Source organism: Arachis hypogaea, chromosome 11 (assembly GCF_003086295.3).
Source record: "Arachis hypogaea cultivar Tifrunner chromosome 11, arahy.Tifrunner.gnm2.J5K5, whole genome shotgun sequence".
Lineage (NCBI taxonomy): Eukaryota > Viridiplantae > Streptophyta > Magnoliopsida > Fabales > Fabaceae > Arachis > Arachis hypogaea.
In genome coordinates, this window is record NC_092046.1 from 48,615,653 (window position 1) to 48,638,101 (window position 22,449).

The 22,449-nt window shown below is 29.2% G+C and overlaps 1 protein-coding gene across 1 annotated transcript; it reads right to left on the reverse strand.

Annotated features, from left to right (window-relative positions):
* Nucleotides 1–17,969: 17,969 nt before the first annotated feature.
* On the reverse strand, nucleotides 17,970–18,440 carry LOC140176111 (uncharacterized). The gene has a single exon (XM_072205988.1). It carries the CDS (start codon nucleotides 18,438–18,440, stop codon nucleotides 17,970–17,972), a length of 471 nt encoding a protein of 156 aa, XP_072062089.1.
* Nucleotides 18,441–22,449: the final 4,009 nt, after the last annotated feature.

The following is a 22,449-nucleotide window of genomic DNA, read 5'->3' on the forward strand; positions in this document are numbered from 1 at the left end:
TTTTTCATCAAGAATAAGCTTACTTTTTTTTTAGGGCAAATGACTTGATTAAACCATGTTCATTTCAATATATTCTGAATGTCCCAAATCGAAAATTACAACGTCAAAGTCTCAATGTTGATTTCTATATAAATCGAATCCAGTTGATTCAAATTAAGTGAAAAAAGAATTTGAATGCAAATCGAATCAAATAAATTCGAATTACATTCGTGATAAGAAATAGAATAAATCGAATTTAGTGAATTCGATTTCAGAAAACATGTAATCGAATTAACACGATTCGAATTGATGGTTTTGTAAATCGAACTTACTTGTTTCGATTTACATGCATTTGGTGTTGAGCATAATTCGAATTAAATTGATTCGATTTCCTTGATTGTTCGCTATATAAACAAATCGAAGTCACTTGATTTCGAACCCAAAAACCTCATACCCCACCACCCAATTCCGAGATTCTCTGAAAACAACCCGAGAACAACCGAATCTGCTTGCATGGAGGACGACCCGAATTGACTGTATCGACTGTATGGAGTCGCACATATTGCTGGAGCCGTCCACCTCGAGGTTAGTGTTTTTTAATATTTAATTTGTTTTTAAATAAATTAGTAGTTAGTTAGAACTGTTAGTGTGAGATTTTTAAAATAAATTCAGAAACAGATATTTGAATTTAGTTCATGTCAGACTTAGTAAGTCATTAACTATAGAATAGGGTTAACTGTAGAGTAATGAACAGGGTTAAGTACTGATTTTTATGTTTGTTAATAAAAAGAACATGTTTTTATCTCATATTAGTAATGTTTTTGTTAATACGAAGAATTGGATCGTGAGTAATGTAGTGGTTAGAGTTTCTATCTATAAAAGATTGGTAGGGATTCATTGTAAAAATGTTTGCAAAGTGATGGCATGCAATGTTGTGGTAACTAGAAAATTTGATGCATTGAGAGGATTTTTTGTGACGAATGTGAGTAGTTATCTTCTATTCTTATGCAGCCCCATCGATGCATCAGCAGCATGAGACGGCAGCACGGTATGATGTTGGATGATAGGATCGTTCCTTACTTGCAGATGGCTAGTCCGTACCATCTTGCAAGATTGAATGAGAGTTGGTTTCGGTTGGACGAGTCGTTGGTCAGCGCTTTCGTAGAGAGATGGCGCCCTGAGACGCATACATTCCACATGCCATTTGGGGAGTGCACGATAATCCTACAAGATGTAGCGTACCACCTTGGTCTCCCGATCAATGGTCAGTATGTTAGCGGATGCCTGACAGACTTTCCACGATTTATAGAGGGTGGCCGACCACCATGGGTGTGGTTTGAGGAGCTGCTCGGGGTATTGCGTGCCTCCTGTGAACTGCATCGACAAGTTCACAGTGAAGTGCACATGGTTTGAGGAGATGTTTAGTGAGCTTCCACAGGGGGCAGATGACGAGACGGTTAGGAGGTATGCCCGTGCGTACATCATGATGCTCCTATCGACGCAGCTGTTTGGGGACAAGTCAGGTACCCGCCTCCACATCCGATGGTTGCCGTACGTCACCAGGTTGGAGCACATGGGTCAGTACAGTTGGGGTTCTGCTGCATTGTCATGGCTATACAGGTGCATGTGCCGTGTGACGAACAGAAATGTCGTCAAGTTGGTTGGTCCACTGTAGCTTCTACAGTCGTGGATTTTTTAGAGGTTCCCTGGATTCCGGCCAGACGGATATGATATTTTTCATTGGCCGTTGGCCTCGAGGTAATCTCCATTTACCCTTGCAAACTATTTTCCATTTTTTTAGCATTTAAAATTATTGTTAACTAAATGTTGTGGTTATCAGATGGGGAGGTTATTAGCCGAGCTTGAGCGACAAGGGGCCTCGTGTCGCAAATTGGAGATTGAGGATTGATTTGCTCCAGCCGGGAGATGTGAGTATTTCCATGTTTATATTGTATTTGTATATTTATTAGTTTATGTTGACTAACAATTTGAACTTGAATGCGCAGTTTCTATGGATGCCATATAGCCTGGTGGAAGTCGTGCAGGCGGTACACCCCGAGATCTCGGAGCCACGCCATATGACTTTGTGGAGGGCTGCGACAGCGTTGATCTATTTCGCTGTCATTGAGTGGCATCCGGTAGATCGGGTTCTTCCTTAGTTTGGTGGGGTTCAGGATCGGCCACGTGCTGCCTTGAACATAGATTTTCTTATGTCAAAGGATGGGAGGGGTGGAGATCGTTGGTTTCCGTTGACATTGTAGAGTTGGCACATTCATTGGTCCGATAGGGCGCAACACGTGCTACAGTTTGATATCAGGGCCTTCTCATGAGTACCTTGATTGGTGGTATCAGCATGGCAGGAGGTTTTTATCGCCTAAGCTCATCCTGGGTGACCCTAGGGCAGCTGCGATACCAGCTCAGGAGATTGAGCGAGGCCCCAGACGAGTCCCGGACATGGACCAGCTGCCTGATGTTCTGGACAACCGTAGGGTCACTAGGAGGCAGCGTGTTGGGAATCGATCTAGCCAGCGTGAGTGGATTTGGCGGAGGAGGCCATTGATGTCATGGAGGGGAGGGGGGCATGGGAGGCGAGATGGGAGGGGTCGTGGACGAGGTGGAGTCAGAGGTCGTGGACGAGGCTGTGCCCGACGTGGCGGTGGAGGAGGGGATGGTGACGGCGGTGAGGGGGACGAGGGTCCAGGGGGAGGTGGTAATGGGGATGACGGGGGACCCGATGATGGTCATGGCGGTGGAGGTGGGGTCGGGGACGCAGGGGGCTCAGGTGGTCATAAAGGTGGGGGTGGCGGTGGCAGCGTTGGTGGGGGAGTAGGGGGTTCAGGGGGTGCTGATATTCCTGGTTGCGGATTCGGAGACTATTTCGCTGGGGTCCCTGTGTGTGATGATAGTTTGCAGGAGCATCAGCTGTATATTAGCCCTGGTCAGATGTTGTCGGACTTGCTGGGTAGTGAGGGCCTCGATGCAGAGTTTGGAGGGTCACACTTTCTAGATGAGATCAGTATGATCATGCAGGAGGATAAGCTGGCCAGATGCAGGTCTCCGCTTCCTGGATCCCAAGCTCGGGTAGATGTGGACCTGAACGAGCCTCCTTCTGGACCGATGGACGACACATTTGCGCTGGGTGGGACAACCCCTCTGCTTTCGCGGGGCTACGTTCATCACAGGCCAGTGCATCTACATCGCATGCTGTCACACTAGATGCAGATCCCCAGGGAGGGGATGATGAATCGGATTGTGACGATGACGGGGGTGGTGATGAGGTCCCCCTTGCGCTGGCGGAGGCTGACCCGGATTAGCCATACGCACCCGCTTCTGAACTCCTTGCACTTGCCATAGTACTTTCAGTGATCCGACTCCAACACCTTGTACTCAACCCAGCGGTGAATGCTATAGGTCTTCATGCTAAGCACGACTTCCTCTTTATCCTGAAACTACTGGCCGACCTGAAATTCAGCTACACCTCCTGCATTTTGTGAGTCTCTTGCCCCGAAGCCAATAGGTATAGAGGGATCTTCCTGAGGTGCCATGGCATCCAAGTCCAGAGCAGAGAAGTGGGGGGGAGGTACTGATTAGTACCTAAGCTAGATGCTCCCCCACCCATAGGTGGAGTCATCTGTGGTGTCTCCTCCTCACTATCATCCGCATCGTTGCGGGCTCCACATCATCGTCATCATCATCCTGCAATGCATCCTCAATCCATCGGGTGCTCCAACCTCTCCGAATACCGAAACATACGGAAGAGAACTGGGCACCACGAAAGCACCGTCTCCCAACGATCTAGCATCGCCAACTAATGCATCACAACTTCGATTCAAATTGACGGCAAACGATGGTGAATCCACTAAATCTGGCTCGGGTGCAATCACCGGCACTGCTGATGAGGATCCAACAGGCAATGCACTAAAGCTGGCTAGATGTCCTGTGGAGTGCATATTCCTGTTCGAGCCTCCAGAACTAGATGCCACATCCACAAGTTTTGCCAACAACTCCAGAGTCATCACCTCAGGAAACTGACGGTGACAATGAAACAGCACCTGCATATCTTCGTCACTACTAATAATGAATGAATCATACTTTACATCATCGCATAACACGGAAATTAGAATTCGATAGAACAACTTCTCCACCCGTTTCACGCCATACAGTCCTAGTCTCTGGAGTATAGTATTCTTAAACTCAGTGAAACTTGTCGAAGGTTTGAGAAAAGCACTCAGTGTTTTCTTCTTAATGGACCCTCTATAGTGCACAAGAGTTACAAAACTCTCATCACTAGCCATTGTGAATCTCACTCTTCTACAAAATTTCGTATAGTAGCTCATTTTTATATACCTCCTTAGTTTGTAATCGAAACATTTAAATTCGATTTACTCTAACGTTGGTTGCATGTATAAATCGAATTTAATTCATCCGATTTACATTCATCTCTAAATCGAACTTATTTGATTCGATTTTCATTGAACTTCGTTTATTACCTAATTCGAATCATTTAGATTCGATTTACTATCTGTTTCGCTAAATCGAATTTATTTAATTCGATTTATATAGAAACGTGGTTTGGGACTTTGACGTTGCAATTTTCGGTTTGGGACATTCAGGACATATTGAAATGAAGGTGGTTTAATCAAGTCATTTGCCCTTTTTTTTTAACTACTTTAATATCTTTTATTTGTTATTATTTTATTTGTGTATATGATATTATTTTTTTTGAATTGGATAGGATTATTTTTTACTTCTACATTGAGTATATTTTAAAAGTTTAATGAGATTATTATTATTATTATTATTATTATTATTATTATTATTATTATTATTATTATTATTATTGTCTCTCACCTATATCCTACTTTAAATTTAAATTGATACAATATAAATTAATATATTTTATTATGATTTAGATTGCATATGTTTACATAAATTATCCAAATTTCAGATTTTAACAATTTTATAATTAAAAACATTAAATATTTATTATTTTAATTAATTTGTAATTTTATATTTATTATTTATTGTTATTATTATTTCTAAGGGCATCAACAGATTTCTTTGGAAAAATTGAGCAAAAAAAAAATTAACATAAATTTCGTTCACACTCGAAATATGAAAAAAATATGAGTTATCTCATTTATAATATAAATAAAATAAGTTTATACTTATTTTATTCTTACTATAAACAAAATAAGTAATATTACGTAATAATTATAGTATGTTTATACTAAAAATCAACAACTAAATTAATCATATCTATAAATATATGTTAAAATATAAAATATATATTGAAAATGAGTTAAGCACACGTATTTATACATAAATATATAATGATTGATTGGTAATTGATTTTTAATGTATAGATAGTATTTTTTATTATATAAATTAATAAAATACTTTATAAATTATATATTTCTATAAATAAAATACTAAAATTATTTAAAAAAAAAAGCCTTCAAATGATTTAACACACCTAATTCCTTTAAGTAAGAGTCTATATGTAAGTTGGAAATAGAAAAATAATGTTTGACAAATAATACCTAAAAGCATCTCTAATACTAGTTTTAAGTTTAATTTTATTTTGGGTCTCACAAAATGACATATTAATATTTATAGGAATATATATTATAAATGGTGATTTAAAGTTGAAAATGAGATTTGTCACTTTAATTCTTAGTCTTAATTTAATTAAAATTTTATATTATTTTTAATTATTACATCAAGATAGTTATATAAGTGAAAATTTTTTATTAATTTTCTATTAAGGTGATATTATCTCTATAAGATAAGACTGATTTTATTTTATCTATTAATTTCAATACAAATTTTAATTTTAGGTCAATTCACTTCCTAAAAGTATCAAAATGATAATTCAAAAACATTCCATTGAGATTGCTCAAAAGAAAAAAAAAAAAGAGGTGCATCGATATTAAGGAATGTCGTGGTTGCTGCCTCAACCTTGGCAGCAGGCCTTCATATGTCTCTTCTCCCTTCTATGCTTTCTCTTTCTCCCTCCCTAATTTTTCTCTCTTCCTCTTTCCTCTTCTTTTTTTATAATTTCTTTTGTTTCTTATTCATATTTCAAATTTAGGGTACCACCTCTCTCTTTCTCTCCTTTTTCCTTTTTAATAATATTTTTTATGTTTTCTTCTTTCCTTTTCTCATGTTATTTCTACTTTTTATTTTTTTAATTTTGTTTCTGATATCTATATCTCAATAATTCTCTAGTATATTTTCTCCTATGTTAGTATAATGATTCTTTTTTATAGTATTATGGTATTCATTTATAGGTGTTTACAAACTCTACTAATATGGAGAAAAAAAATTTAAGAAAAATTTGATATACATAAAAATTTTTGAAAATATGAGAAGTGATCAGATTTATTGAGAGAAGACAAAAATACATCTTTCTATCTTACTACACATTTATGTAAATTTAGAAATGAAAGAAATTTAATTTTGTCTCTATTTTTATTCATTAAAATTTTTTATAATTAAATATTATTCCTCTTCTTAATTTATAATTCAACAAATATAATACTTTTTATAATCAGTTGATATTTTGATTTAGATGTAAATTTAATACTTTTTCTACCATTTATAAATATTATTTGGCTATTTCTACGAATGAAAATTATTTCTTTATATAAAAAATTATAATATTTTCATTTTAACTCCCATATATGCTATATCTTGGTTTTTAATATTGATTTGTGCCATATATACAAAATATATACATCACATACGTTATTTTGTATATGATAAATTAAAAAGTTATATGTTTATTCTTTTTACTTTTTAAAATAAAAAATTTAATATAACATTATATATTAATAAATATTTAGATTTGTTTTACTCTTTATTATATTTATATCTATTAAAATTATTTTGAATTTTTAAAAAAACTTTTTCAAATACATATTTTATAATTTATACTAATTAAAAATTATTTTTATTTTAATTTATTAAATATAGAACTGCTATAATGTTTGAAAAACACAAAATTTAGTTGTTTTATTTTTCAAATGAATGGTTGAAAAAGTATATAAATTAAAGTAACGATATATATATGGGTGAAGCTTACTTTTAACAAAAATGATATGTTTATACAAAAATTAGTCACTAAATCAGTTGATATGTATTTAGATATAATAAATATATGTATTTTTTAATTTATTTTTAATATATATTTTATATTTTAATATATATTTTATAAAAATAATTGATTTGGTAGTTAAGTTTTTGTGTAAATATATAGTATGGTGATGGATTATATATTGAAAAGTTATATTCACTGATGCTATTATATGCACCTTCCTGTCTTTTGTAAAACTTTGCAAGAGAAATGATATATATATATATATATATATATATATATATATATATATATATATATATATATATATATATATATATATATATTAATTAAAGTGTACATTTTTTTGAAGTATTATATATTTATCGTTTTCGATTCTTTTTATTGCATTTAATTTTATATTTGAAATTAAACATTATATAAAAGAGTAGTATAAATAATACAATAAAAAAATTGTCTAATAGGGCCTTTATTTAGGAATCACAAGAAAATAATTTGAAAAACTAAAATAAAATAAAAGTTTAAACCTTTCATTTCCTGTTTAAGATATGGGCTAGCAAAAATGCAAAATCCGAAAAACTTAACCAGTAATATTGTCGGATCCGTGGGCAAGCAAATTTGATAATATCTATACAAAAAATAAAAAATAAAAAATAAAAATAAATAAAATTTTCCCATAATTATCGGTTGCTAGCTCAATTATATTTTGCAATACGATTATGTTACGTATACATTAAAATCAGCTATCAAAATCAGTCATTAATATAAAATACATATTAAAATATAAATACACATTAAAAATAAATTAAATTATACATATATTTATACATAAAAACATTAATAACTAATTTTAATAATTAATTTTAGTCTACAAATAATATTTTTGTTTACGATAAAATCTTGATCTTATGTACTAATGGAGACAGAGTTCCTACATAGGAAGGATTATTTTGGCATCTTCGTAGATTATGAGTATCACAATCATAATCATCCCAATAGGTCAATATTATAATCTAATCTAATTATCAATATTAAGTAATAAATTAAAGTTGAAAGTTGAAACCAACCACCACCCCCTTCCCCGGGCCAAAATACTCTGAAATATATAAATCAAACATATTTTGGGTGAAAGATTGTACCATTTTCTCAGACAAGGGCCTCTTTCGATCCACAATATTATCGAAGAAACAAGTGATTAGTCAAATCTGATTATGACATACACTTCTCTTAAAATCACAAAATTCAGAAATGTTGTGAGATAATGAAGCGATGGAAAAAAATCCAAATAAAGTTTTGTCCACACCAATGGAAAGAAAATAAATAATAACTGATATATCTCAAACTAACTAAAAAATTAAGTCGGCAAAAATATTGAGGTCAACATTCACTACTGAATTTTGTCCATTTTCGTTTACTTTTTCTTTCTAAAAAGCGAATGGGGTGACTTCTTTCGAATTTAACGCGTCTGTGCTAGCTTTGCTATGGCCCTGAAGTCCTAATCCTCTGTGCAAGTGGCATATATGGCACATTGGAATCTCAATTTTCTGATGACTATAGATTTCACAGAATCAATACCCCTCCTTCAAATGGTTTACTAGCTTAGTTGTGCTTAGCCACAAATTCTTCTAGATATGTCGTACTACTAGAATTACATACATGCATTTGGGTTGACTTTCAAGAAAAAAAAAATATATTTAAATATACAATGTAAAAATTATTTTGTTAATAAATAATTCATCATTTTTTTTAAAATTTACTCATGTATTATTAGCTTAAAATAAGAGTAGTAATTATATTTTAAAAAAAAAACAGAAATACATATTCAAAAGTTATACCTAAGTATGCATAAAATTTTATCCAAGTCCTTTTAATAATTAAAAAAAATTCTTTTAAAACGACTATCTCAATGCAGTTATGCACACTTGATACAGCTTTTAAGAATAATCATTCATTAATTTGTAATGTTGATAAATTATAATAAAAGTTCGAATATTATTGTTGATAATGGGTGTCCCAACGATATTAATAATTTTTTAAAACAAAAGAAAAAAATTTATATAAAAAATATATAAACTTTTTAAGTTTCTAATATTTAACTCTTTATTAACATCTTGAAATTATATCTTTTATGAATTGTAACAAAAATGCTTTTAAATTAAAACACTCATTAAATGATAGGTTAACTATTAATTTGATAATTAAAAGATTCAACCGCTAATAAAAGAGTCTCTAAAAGATGTTATTAACAAAAAAATTTTTAAATGAATAAAATCAATAAATATTATTTTTTTATAAGTAACAAAAAAAATTTAATATTTAGCAGACGATTTATCTTTTCAATCTAAATTTTTGTGACAACATTTGAATAAATATTTATAATGTGTACAAAAAAATTCGAAATAAAATTTAAACTCTAGATTTTTCTTTTTTAAAAAAATATGATCATTGACAATAAAAAATTTTTTGAAAAAAATCATTTAACAAAAATTTACTAAATTTTAAAGGTAAAAAGATATTATTTTTCTAATAATATTTGTAAAAATTTATATCAAAATTTGATTTGTAGAATCATTTTTTAAAATATATATATTTAATATTTATTTTTTTTTTTTATCAAATTTTAAATCTTTTAAAGACTTATTTATTATCAATATTTTTAAATTTTTTTAATTTGTTAGCGATATAAATTTTTAAGTACTATTTTAATAATTTATTCTTAAATAATATCTAAGAGGATATCAGAATTCATACTTTACTTTGGTAGTTGCTAACTAGTATATTATTATATTTATTATCATTTTCAAGTTTCGATTGCCCTGTCCACAGGTTTGATGCTAATATTGTGGCTAGTTGGTTTTGATATTGAAAACTGTGGTGTGATTTACACATTAATGTTATTATTTATTTTTGTAATACATTAATATAAGAGATAGTTAGTATAAATAAAAATTATGAATATTAATTTTAAAAATGACAAAAAAATTAAACAAAAATTATGGGTGATAATTTTCAAAAAATAAAATTTTTCTTAAAAAAAATTATCACTAATGATTTTTATAGAAAAAAATTTCTAAAAAGTAAATTGTTAGCCACAATTTTTTACGAGAGAAATTTTAAGATACTTAATACTACAACAGAGGTGGAGTATAGTGGCGTTTTTTTTAACGATTAGCGGCGGTTTAAAATCGACGCAAAATCAAAGGCCGACGACTCTTTCAACTGCCACGGTTATGGACGTCGACATTATATTTGGTGGTGGTTTTCAATAACCGCTGGCATAACCGCCACCAAATCAATATTTTACAGCGTTTGTTCATAAAACCGCCGCTAAATGTGGGTGACACAATTAGTGGTTTGTTCACCGACGATTCCAAAACCACCACAATTCATTGTCATCTTTGCATGATGCCGCCTGTTTTACTTATTTATACACTAAGTTGTTTTTTTTTTATACGCCTCTCTTTCCTCGTTTAACCTTATAATCATTCTTCTTTGCCATCATATAATTTTTTTTACCACAAGAAAAATATTTTCTTGTTTTTTTTTTTTTTTTTGTTACATGCTTAGTGAAAGGTAGTTAAATTTTGCTGGACGGATCATGATCATTGATTGATGCAACGTTCTCCTTCTATCTCTCTCTCAATCATGGCGTGGTTCTTTTTCAATATCTCTCAATCCTAGCCACATATTTAATTAATTCTATAGTTATGTTAGTAATGATTTTTTTAAGTGGTTCTAACTCCAGTAATCGTTAGTTATATTTTTTAATAGAGTAACAAAAATATTTAATAAAAAAATTAACTAAAAAAATCAGAAATTATTTTATTTAAAATTTATTAATTTTGATAACAATTAATAAAGATTAAATAAAATAAATTCTGAGTATTTATTTTTTTATCTCTTTAATATTATGATAAATTCTAACATCATAATATAGCATATTACACTGTTCTATTATAATATAGATGTATTACACCATCTAACTTTTATAATAAAATTAACTTAGGTATTATTGTCGCTAATATGCCAAAGAATGCACTATTGGGGATGTGCACTTAATTTGTTTGTTCATCATATTTATGACAAGTTGCAAAATATTATTCCGCAGTCTTTATGGACATTATTAATGTTACTGAAAACCAAGTACATACTACTGAATTCGTGTCTTTACATTAATTATTTGTGTATACCAACACTACGGCATATCATTTAGGGTTAGGTAAAAATTATCGTTCCAAATATACCCTATAATTCTTGCTATACTCTTATGGACTATTTTTATTTAGATTAATGTTTGCAAAGAAATATTGGTATAAATACATTTTTATAGAATTAATTTTGATTTAAATTAAACAGATGTTAACATATTTTGTTAAATTAAGAGCGATTTTGAACTTTATCTAATCAGTCAATTGCTACGAAGTATGAATATTTCATTGAATTATTATTATGTTTGTGTGTTGAACACATTTTAGATATAATACTTGTTTGATATTGGTCTGATATATGTATTTTTTTATATCTAATTGGATTATTTTATATTTAGTTTGGTAAAATTTTTTAAAAAGGTACTTGTCCTTTTAAAAAATATAATTTTTTATTTTATATTTGGTAAAGTAAAAAGACTATATACTTATACTTGCAACTTTTAAAGAATATAGATTCTTTTGAAAGCACCTAAAATGAAGTTTTTCAAAGTTAGCTTATACTTATTAAAATAAAAATTTAATATAACCTTATACATTAAATATTTTCCATATTTAACTCTTAAATTTATATCTATTATAGCATTTACAAATTTTAAAATATATTTTACTAAAAAATAATTGTTGTTATTTTTACTTATTAAAAATTATTTTTAATTTGATTTACCGAATATAGATGCTACAATTTTTAAAAAATTATTTTTTAAAAACTAATTTTCACAAGCTACATTTGAAAAGTAAAAGCTCAAACCAAGTCTCAATAAAAAATAAAAAATATATATATTTTTTTTAAATACATTTGAATACATTTAAATATAATCATATATTAATTTCTATAACTTTATTCTTAGTCTATATTTTTAAAAAAAATTATAAATAGTATATATTATTATTATTATTATTATTATTAAAATAAAAAATATTTTAAATATTTTATATCACCAAAAAAGAGTTAAAAATATATAAAATATTAATTTATATTTTAATATCAATAAATATTAAAATTTATTATATTTTATCTAAAATATATTTTATATATATATATATATATAGTGTCTTTATATCTTATAAAAAATTAAAATTATTATATTGTGTATTTCATATATACTTATATATCGTGTTTGTACTTCATAGATAAGTTCAGTTTTTACCAATACGGACATATGAGTTAAAACATGAAATAATATCGTCCAGAATCGAAGATGGGGTGGACAAAACCTAATAGCGTATACATATAAAACAAAAATATTTATGTATGCTAAAAATTAATTATTATTTATTTGTGTGTATATTTATATAAAAATTCTGTGTATATAAAAAGAAATTAATTATGAAATTAGTCATTATGAATTTGCTTAAAAATATATGTTTCACACGGCTTTTCAATCAAATAATCAGCCAGTTAAAATATTAAACTTGTCATAATAGAATAATTTAAACATATAAATAAATAATTAAACTTATTTATAGTAACATAATAAAAAAAATTGAGATGCTAAATATAAATATTTCTATATCTAACAGTTGATTAATAACTAAATTTTAGTGTACACATAATTAATATATATATATATATATATATATATATATATATATATATATATATATATATATATATATATATATATAAAAGACTTTTTTAAATTTGTATAAATTTTTACGTAGATTTTCTTTTTATTTGTCATATACAAATTTTTTTAAGGTCAACAAATTAAATAAAGATCTAATTCTAAATCTTTAAATAATCATAAAATTTTTGACATTATATTATAAAATTTATTTCTTTAAAAAATTTAAATTAATAAAAAAAATACATGAATTATATCTAAATACATGAATTATATCTAACATAAATAATTATATCTAAGCTAAAGGTAAAAAGAAATAATTGAAATAATTTTTTTATCTAAGCTATATTCGGGTTAGCATGTGATGCATCTGTATAATGGAAGAGAAAGCTCACATATATATGATGCTGAACTGTCAATAATATAATAGTAATGCATGCATAGAATCATCGATCAGTTGGCGGATATTATCTCATGTTTGTGATTTAGTATACTACTAGTATTTTACCCGTAATACTAGCTACTAAAATATAAATTTTTTAAAATTATATCGATCCTGATATTATAGATTATGACAAGAAATATTTATAGTATTAAATTATTTTTATATAAAATGGTCGTAAGAGACAAAAGTTCTCGTTGCCTATGAAAATCAGAGTCTTAAACAAAATTAAATAATAAGTTTTTTAGTTATTATTTTCAAATAAAAGAGTTTAATTTTTTTTACTTAATTTTAACATTCGTTATCTAAAATTTAAAAGAATTTAACGTATATATTTTTATATTTGATTAGATATTAAATTTATTACACAAATAAAAATAATTAATTTTTATACTTGCTATTTAAAAATAATATTTTTCTCTCTATATATAAAAATATAATTAGATATTAACATAAAAAAATTTGTATTGATAGTTATAAAATTAAATTATTTTTTTTAAATAATTGAATCTTAATTTTAACTTCTAATCACAATATTAGTATTTTTTTAAAATTATATGTAATAAATATTTTAAAAAAAGTGAAAATATATATTAAAAAGATAAACGGTAAAAATTTAAAATTAAATAAAAAATATATATAATAATATTTTTTATTTAAATTATATTATGTTGTTAATTTTATTTTTTGTAGAACATAAAGGTAGAGAAAAATAGAGAATGAGAAAAAAGAGAGAGAAAGATAAAGAAGAAGAATGAAAGAGGAAGTTTGTTAATTTTGGAAGCTAAGAAAAAATTTATTTTAATTATAATAAAAATATCTGGTGACACATTTTGATTTGTCAAATTACTAATATAAAATATGAATTATAAATTATATATAGAGTGGGAAGGATAGAAGGAAATAGAAAAAAAAGAGAGAGGTAGATAAGAAAATATAAGAAGGATGTTCACTAATTTTAGAGGAAAATATTTTCTCTAAATTTTAATAAGAGAGTGTCATGTGACACATTTTAGTTATTAAATTAGTTAGTAATATATAAATATAATATATAATATAGCTATATTCCAATTTTAGTATTTTAATTTTAATTTTAATTTAATTTAAATACAATTAGAGAATGTTATGTTGTATATTTTGATTGTCAAATTCGTAATTAGTCATTGATAATGATATATAAGAGAGATAAAGTGAGTGAAAGAATCAGAGAGATAGAGAAAGGAAGAGAGAAGAGGGGAGAGTTCTTTAATTTTAGAGGGAAAGATTGATTTCAATTGCAATGATGGAGTGACATGTGGCACATTTTGACCTTAAAAATACGGTCTACTTTGTTCTAATAGTATAGATTATGCATGGCACAAAAGATTTATAAAATCAAATTACTTTTACAAAAAAAGAATCGTAGGTTGACAAAAATTTCTGGCTAAGAAGATCAAGGTCTCTATAGATAAAAAATCAAATAACAAAATTTTTAGTTATTATTTTTATATGAAAAGGTCTAATTTTTTATTTGAATTATATTATTTGTTAATTTATTTTCTGTAGAACAAGGTAGAAAAAATAGAGAATGAGAGAAAAGATAGAGAAAGATAAAGATAAAAAATGAGAATGCGAGTGAGAGTGAGAATTTGTTAATTTTGGAAGAAAAAATTATATTTTAATTGTAATAAAAAATATTGGATGACATATTTTGATTTATCAAATTACTAATATAAAATATAAATTATATATAGAGTGAAAATGGTAGAGAGAAATAGAAAAATGGAGAGAGGTAGATGAGAAAATTTAAGAAGGAAGTATATTAATTTTGGAGAAAAATATTTTCTCTCTATTTTAATAAGAGAGTGTCATGTGACACATTTGATTATTAAATTAGATAGTAATATATGATACATAATATATGTATATTTCAATTTCAATTTTAATTTTAATGCAATTAAAGAATGTCATGTTGCACATTTTGATTGTCAAATTAGTAATTCGTCATTGATATTGATAATGATATATAAAATAGATAGAGTGGTTGAAGGAATGAGAGAAATAGAAAAAGGAAGAGGGAGGAGGGGAGAACTCTTTAATTTTGGAGGGAAAAATTTGATTTCAATTGCAATGAGAGAGTGACATATGGCACATTTTTGTTGTAAAATTAGTAAGAAGGAGGAAAGAACTCTTTAATTTTGGAAGGAATGATTTAATTTCAATTACAATGAGAGAGTGACATGTGGTACATTTTGGTTGTAAAAAGGAGAGGAGAATTTCTTAATTTTAGAGAAAAAACTTTGATTCTAATTGTAATAAAAAAGTGACATGTGATATATTTTGGTCGTAAAATTATATATATATATATAATAGATAATAGATGTAACAAGCCTTCATGTGAGGATGTCAAACGAATAATATTCCTCTTACTAGGCAGGTGGTAGGGTTGCACATGGATCGGATAATATCCGCATATCCGCGGTAATTATCTGCATCCGATCCGAATTTTGCGGATATTATCCGATCCGCACTATGGTAGGATCGGATTGCGAATTTGGTAGTGATATCCACGGATCCGATCCGCAAATCCGCATATACGCACAACACATATAAATAGCATAGTTTAAGAAAATAAACCCTAATGTGATATGAATTTTAGTGTGTTGTTTTATGAATTTTATGATATATTGTTTTTTATTTTTTATGTTGTACTCCGACTTAGAATAATTAAACTTAAATCTTGTGTTATTATTTTTTTTATTATTCAAGAGAATTTTTATTGATAATATTTTAGAATTAAATATGCTTAAACAGGTAAAAAATGAATTTTTTTTTTGTAAAAACAGCCAAATAGAATTTGAAAACATTTTTTTAATTATGCGGATATACCCGATATCCGATCCGATCCGATCCGCATACTTGCGGATCGGATCGGATCGGATCCGTCCTGAAAAATTACGGATATTGTATCCAATCCAATTCAATGAGTGCACTGCAGATCGAATAGAATTTTAGGCTATATCCGATCTGATCCGATCCGCGTGTGATCCGATCCACGTGTGGACCCTAGCAGCTGGCATCTGGCATGGGGTTATAATAAAGGCAGCGAATATGTTGGAAAAACAAGCTAAGACATATACGAATGTTACTGATTTATTTAGTGGCACCATTATATTAGGTCTTATCATCATTTGAAAGGTTCATGACGCAAAACAATACTTACGTGGCTTTTAATTTTTGGTACATAAAATATGTTCAAAAGGGTGAATCGAATATAAAAGTTAAATATAAATTTTTCCCTAAAAATAACATTTTTTTATTCCGTAAATTTCTGAGTGAATTTCAAGTATTTTGAAACTACGTACTTAACATATTCAATACAACTTGTATTAGATAATTTAAAGTAAAATACGAATAATAATGTACTAGTATTTTTTCAAGAGCTTATAAACAAATTTCAAACACTTACAAGGAGTTATACTTTTCAAAAACTCTGTTTATTTTAACTACTATATAGAGACAGTATGTGTGTTGGTGAGTGCAAAGATTAAGATTTTTAAAATAGTTATGCCTCTAGTTTAGATAGATATAATATTAGTCAGAAAAAATCAATGAGTATAAAAAGTCATGATAGTCATGTGGTTATAGAATCTTTGTTGTCCATTGCTTTTACAGAATTATCAACCAACATTTAGAAACCACTCACCGAGTTAAGTGAATTCATTAGAGAGTTGTGTGCTATTACACTCTGTATTAATGATCTCGTAATTGTGAAAAAGAACATTCCTATATTTTTGCTATATGAAGCAAGATTCTGCTCTGTGGCCAGTTCAATTCATATGGATGTATCCATTTGAGAGAGGTTAATATGCTCATTTAAAACAACAGTCAAGAACAGAATTTGAATTGAGGGTTCAATATGAGGTCTTCTTAACAAAAGAGACTTCTTCCTTTTGTTCATTCTATTTTGATTCTCATCTCTTATCACAAAGAACTTGAGTTGATAGGGATAATGACGTGGGAGAATCATCTTTAGTTTAATCGAATTTGTCAATATTTGTACAAACACCACCAAAAAAAAAAAAAAAAAAAAAAACGCTGAAAAATATTGTTGAAATTATCGTCGAAAAACAAATAAAATTCGACAGTAAGTTAATTACCAATAAATTTACCGCCGGAAAGAATCTGAAGGTATAAATCTCACCGGTAATCAATTACCGTCGAATTTTTTTGTCTGACGGTAATTACTGTCGGATTCTGCGACGAATTACCTGCTCAAAAAATTATTTGGTTATCGGCAGATTTTTTCAACAATAACGTTGGCGCCACAATATCCTATTTTTCGCACTATTACCGTCGGATTATGCCCTCGGTAAATCCGATGGTAATGTCATTTTTTTAAAAAAATATTGTGACGCATCTTTTTTTTTTATTTTTTCTTTTTAATTTTAATTTTTTATTTAAATTTATTTTCCACACAATTGGTGCTCAAATTATAAATAATAGAAACCAATTATGCAGTGGCGGAGCTTGAACCAAAATTTTGGGGGCCAGAAACTTAACATAAAAATTTAATAATAATATTTATATCAAAATAAAATTTATAAATATAATTATTCTTTAAGTTTGTTACTAATAAGATAATAAATAAATAATTCTACAGATAAAAAATATAAAATAGTTTATAATGGTACTCTTCAAGTTTTTAATGACTTAAAATCTTCAATAATTGAGTCAGAACTAAACTTTTCATCAATTTCTTTCTCAATGTAAATAACCAAACTATCCGCAAGAAAGTCGTCATCCATCTTGTTTCTTAACCTTGTCTTTATTATTTTCATTGCTGAAAATGATCGCTCTGTAGTAGCTGTAGAAACTGGAAGAGTTAATATCAGACGAATCAATCTATCAATCAAGTAATACACTTTTGACTTTTTTGTTTCTGCTAAACATCTACACAGTTCATGAATAGTTGACAAATTTTTCATTTCTGGATGCTGACGAACATCAAGAATAAAATGCTGAAGCTGAAAAGGCAAATTAATCTTCTCTTGTTCAGTAAAGTCTTCGGGATAGTAGCTATCAACAAGAGTAGAAATCTTAGCAATGTCAAAATTTTTGTAAGCATCCTTAGGCATGAGAGTAGAGCTCAGACTTAGTAGATCCATTGCTTGATCATTAAATCTGCTATTTAACTCTTGTAATTGCTTATCAATTGTGACTAAAAATATCTCCACTCTAAAATAATGCTCAACTATAATATGATCTTTTTGGTGACGCGAGCGTCCTTGGCTCCTTGCCTTGCAACATAAGAAGCAGTTAAATCAGGAAAAAGAATATCATGTTGCTCACAAAATGATTTCACATTTTTTAATAATTCCTCCCATCTGTCATCTCTCATGCTTTGGATAAGTGTTTTTGTAGAATGAACTAGTTGCACAGCATTAACTATGTCTTGAGACTGCTTTTGTAAAGCTTGACAAAGAATATCAGTTATTCCCATCATATCTTTCATCAAATGCAAGATCAATACAAACTCAAATGAGGTCAGGGTATTGTAAGCACTATCTGCATCACCACGCTGAGAATAAGTTGATCCATCAACAATAATCTTTTGTAAAACAGTCAACGTTGCACCATACATATTTATCAAACTGCAAACAGAAGAGAAATGAGAACTCCATCAAGTATCACCTGCTCGTTTCAAAGTACCAATTTGATTTGCCCCTTTACCAGTTTCAAGTTCATCAATCTCTAATAAATGGACAATTTCATCTGTCTTGGCAGCATGTAACTCATCATGTCGCTTACTAGAAGAACAAATGATATTGACGATGAAAGTCAATTTTGAAAAAAACTGATGCACAGGAATAACTTTCTTCGTGATTCATTATAGTAGAAGAACTATCTACAAGTGTTGATATTGTAGAAGTTATATGTTCCCCTTCTTGAATATTAGCCTTCCTCTTAAAAAATGCATCAATTCTTTTATTTTTCATCATTATTTTGTATAAAAATTTGAATATATATTCTGTAAAATATGTAAAAAAAAAGTTAGAAGGATAAATATTAAAATTTATAATATTTATTGAATTTTTTTTATAAATTTATCAAAATACAATAATATCAATACTTATTAAATATTATAATATTTTTATCATATAAAAAATTAAATTAAATAAATAATAAAATATAAAATAATATTAAATTAAATAAATAAAAAATACTTAATTTTTTGAGAAGCAAAGCAAAGCAGTAGCGTGCGTGTTTCACTGTTTTGAGAAGAGAAGCAAAGTAGCGTGTTTCACGCCTTTGAGAAGAGAAGCCAAGGCATTAGCATAGCGTGTGTTTTGAGAAGCAAAGGTTATCTTTTGTGTTTTTATAGTTATTTTTTTTATTTGATTTGATTATTAGATATCTTTTATTTTATTAGATGATCTTTTTTTATTTGATTTGATTATTAGATGATTTTTGTTATTCTTATTTTTTTTGTTAGATAATTTTTTTGATTTGATTTGATTTTATCTTTCAATTTTAATGTGTTGTGAAGTTAACAAAGGCCCACTCACTAAGCAAAGGTTATCTTTTGTGTTTTTATAGTTATTTTTTTATTTGATTTGATTATTAGATATCTTTTATTTTATTAGATGATCTTCTTTTATTTGATTTGATTATTAGATGATTTTTGTTATTCTTATTTTTTTTTGTTAGATAATTTTTTTGATTTGATTTGATTTTATCTTTTAATTTTAATGTATTGTGAAGTTAACAAAGGCCCACTCACTAAAAATTATTATACAATAAATGTATGAGATGGGAATTGAACTTGGATACTTCAAGTTATAATAAAGCATTTAAACCAATTGAACTATTTTTTATTTTTGATGAAATACTACTAATTTTTTTATAAAAAGTTTGGGGGGCCATGGCCCCCCTTGTCTGAATGAAGCTCCGCCACTGCAATTATGTAATATTAAATATCAAATGTTCAAATAAATTAAAATTCAAATAAATCAAATATAATGAAACAATAAAACAAAGCCATAATCACTAAAGATTCTGGTAGTCGTCGTTATCGTCATTCCCGTGGTCCTGCTAAGGCAGCGGAGAAGGCGATGATGTCTGTGTCCCACCAGTAGCACTACTGCCACCAGTAGCGCTGCTGCCACTAACGTGCATCTAGGCCTGATACATCGCCATCCGCTGCTCCATCTGTTGAAGCTACTCTAGTTTCTCCTTTCACTCTAGCCTGAGCTTATTCGTGTTCGTCACGCATGTGAGGATCTTCTGATACCTCTCCCGAGTCTCGTTCAGCTCCTGAGCCTGTTCATGAAGGCTCTGGGTGAGCTCCTGCACCTGCAGCCTCAAATCAATGCGTTCCTCGGGATCGACGACTCGACTGGTGATAGAGGTGGACCATGGCCTCATCGTGGAGGTGCAGAGGCTGTTGGCGAAGAACAACCCCAACCCATATACGCGGTTCTTGTATGACGCTGAGGCAGTCTCATGCCAAACCGCATTAGGATCGACGACTGAAGTAGCAGAACCACTAACGTCCTCCCCACTTTGCTAAGATTACTGAGTTGCGGCTTCTAGTCTCTGCATGTAAGACTCCTGTGTAACACATGTTATTATGATTAGGACGACAGTTGTACAGTTAATTGAAAATTTTATATCACAAGATCAGATGTTTATTCACATAATGATCCGTAGACCGCTGATAAGCAAATATCTCTTTGTTCTCCTTCAAAGTGTGGTGTAATTGAAGTTCTCCGCCAATGTCGCCTAGCAATCCAACAACTTCGACTACATATGTTGCATTGAAACAATATGTTAGGATGCCTACTAATGATATATCAAAGAATAAAACTAAGTTAATAACAAAATTAGAGAAGCTACATACCAGTCTGGCCTTAGTCTCCATGAAGGTCGTTGAGTCGTCGGTATACTTGGACAACCTATCCGATGTCCTGTTAGCTCTGTTTGTGAGATGCCGATGCCTGAAACACTTATCGGTCTCCCAGTGAACGTACATAGCCTTCTTGATTTCCGGGCGGAGCCAGGAAGTGAGGTGGCCGCACCTCTCACGTACTTTCTCCAACATCTATTACAGCCGCCTACCTATTTGATGGTTGTATATCTTCCTGATGAAGGAACCATACTCCTTGTCCCATATAAAGTTCACCCGTATAAAGAAACTTTAAAATTAGTTAATCAAAATATATAGTATGAAACAAAATAGAAGATTAAACTAGCTAATAAGGTTTGACTACATTAAGATTTTTACCGCTCACTTCTAAAACCATTACTCTCTGGTCTCAGAGGGGATCTTCTTGTAGCTCGAACATGGATGGTTGTACATCAGCTTGATGACGATGGTCATCTCCTGATTACATACGTTGTTGTTTGGTGTAAACCTCTCAATAATTCACAAACAAACCAATATGGAAATATAAATTAAAACTTCAGAAGCAAATAACCATAATATATAGAGATTTTTTTAGAAATTTCAGCAGAGTTTCATCTATAACTGAAATCCGCCACAAACTCTATTCATCAACAATTAACTTAAACAACACCAATTGTCAACAATCAATGAACAACAGTCAATAATCAAGAAGCAACATCCATAAATCTACTAAATCCACTAAACTATAATCAATAATCAAGAATCAATAATTAGGATATATCAAACACTTTTAGCAATTCAAACCTACAATCCTAAATTCACTAAAACTAGAATCAATAATAAAAAATCACTAATCACGATATATCAAACACTTTCAGCAGTTCAAACCTACAACCCTAAATCCACTAAAACTAGAATCGATAATCAAGAATCACTAATCATGCATTATCAATATATTATCCGTCAAAATCAAATAAAATAAAAGAGGTAAATACACATTCCAAATTCACAAATATTTAGCAATATATATTACTACATATATAGTTTTGTTCATATGCAAATACAAACTCTTCCATAAGTTATTTAAAATGATCTCATATATTTTTTAATTTACTGTCATTTTCACTCTTAAAACATATTGAAAATATAATATAATTAATTGCACTGACTATGCAAAAAATTAAAAACTATTAGAATGATAGAGAATTAATTATTTAATTACACAGATAAAATTAGTTTAACAAAAAATTGTCCTATATAAAAGTAAG

Excerpts from the sequence above, each read along its gene's own strand:
- LOC140176111 (XM_072205988.1), bottom strand. The coding sequence starts at position 18,440 with ATGGATCTACTAAGTCTGAGCTCTACTCTCATGCCTAAGGATGCTTAC.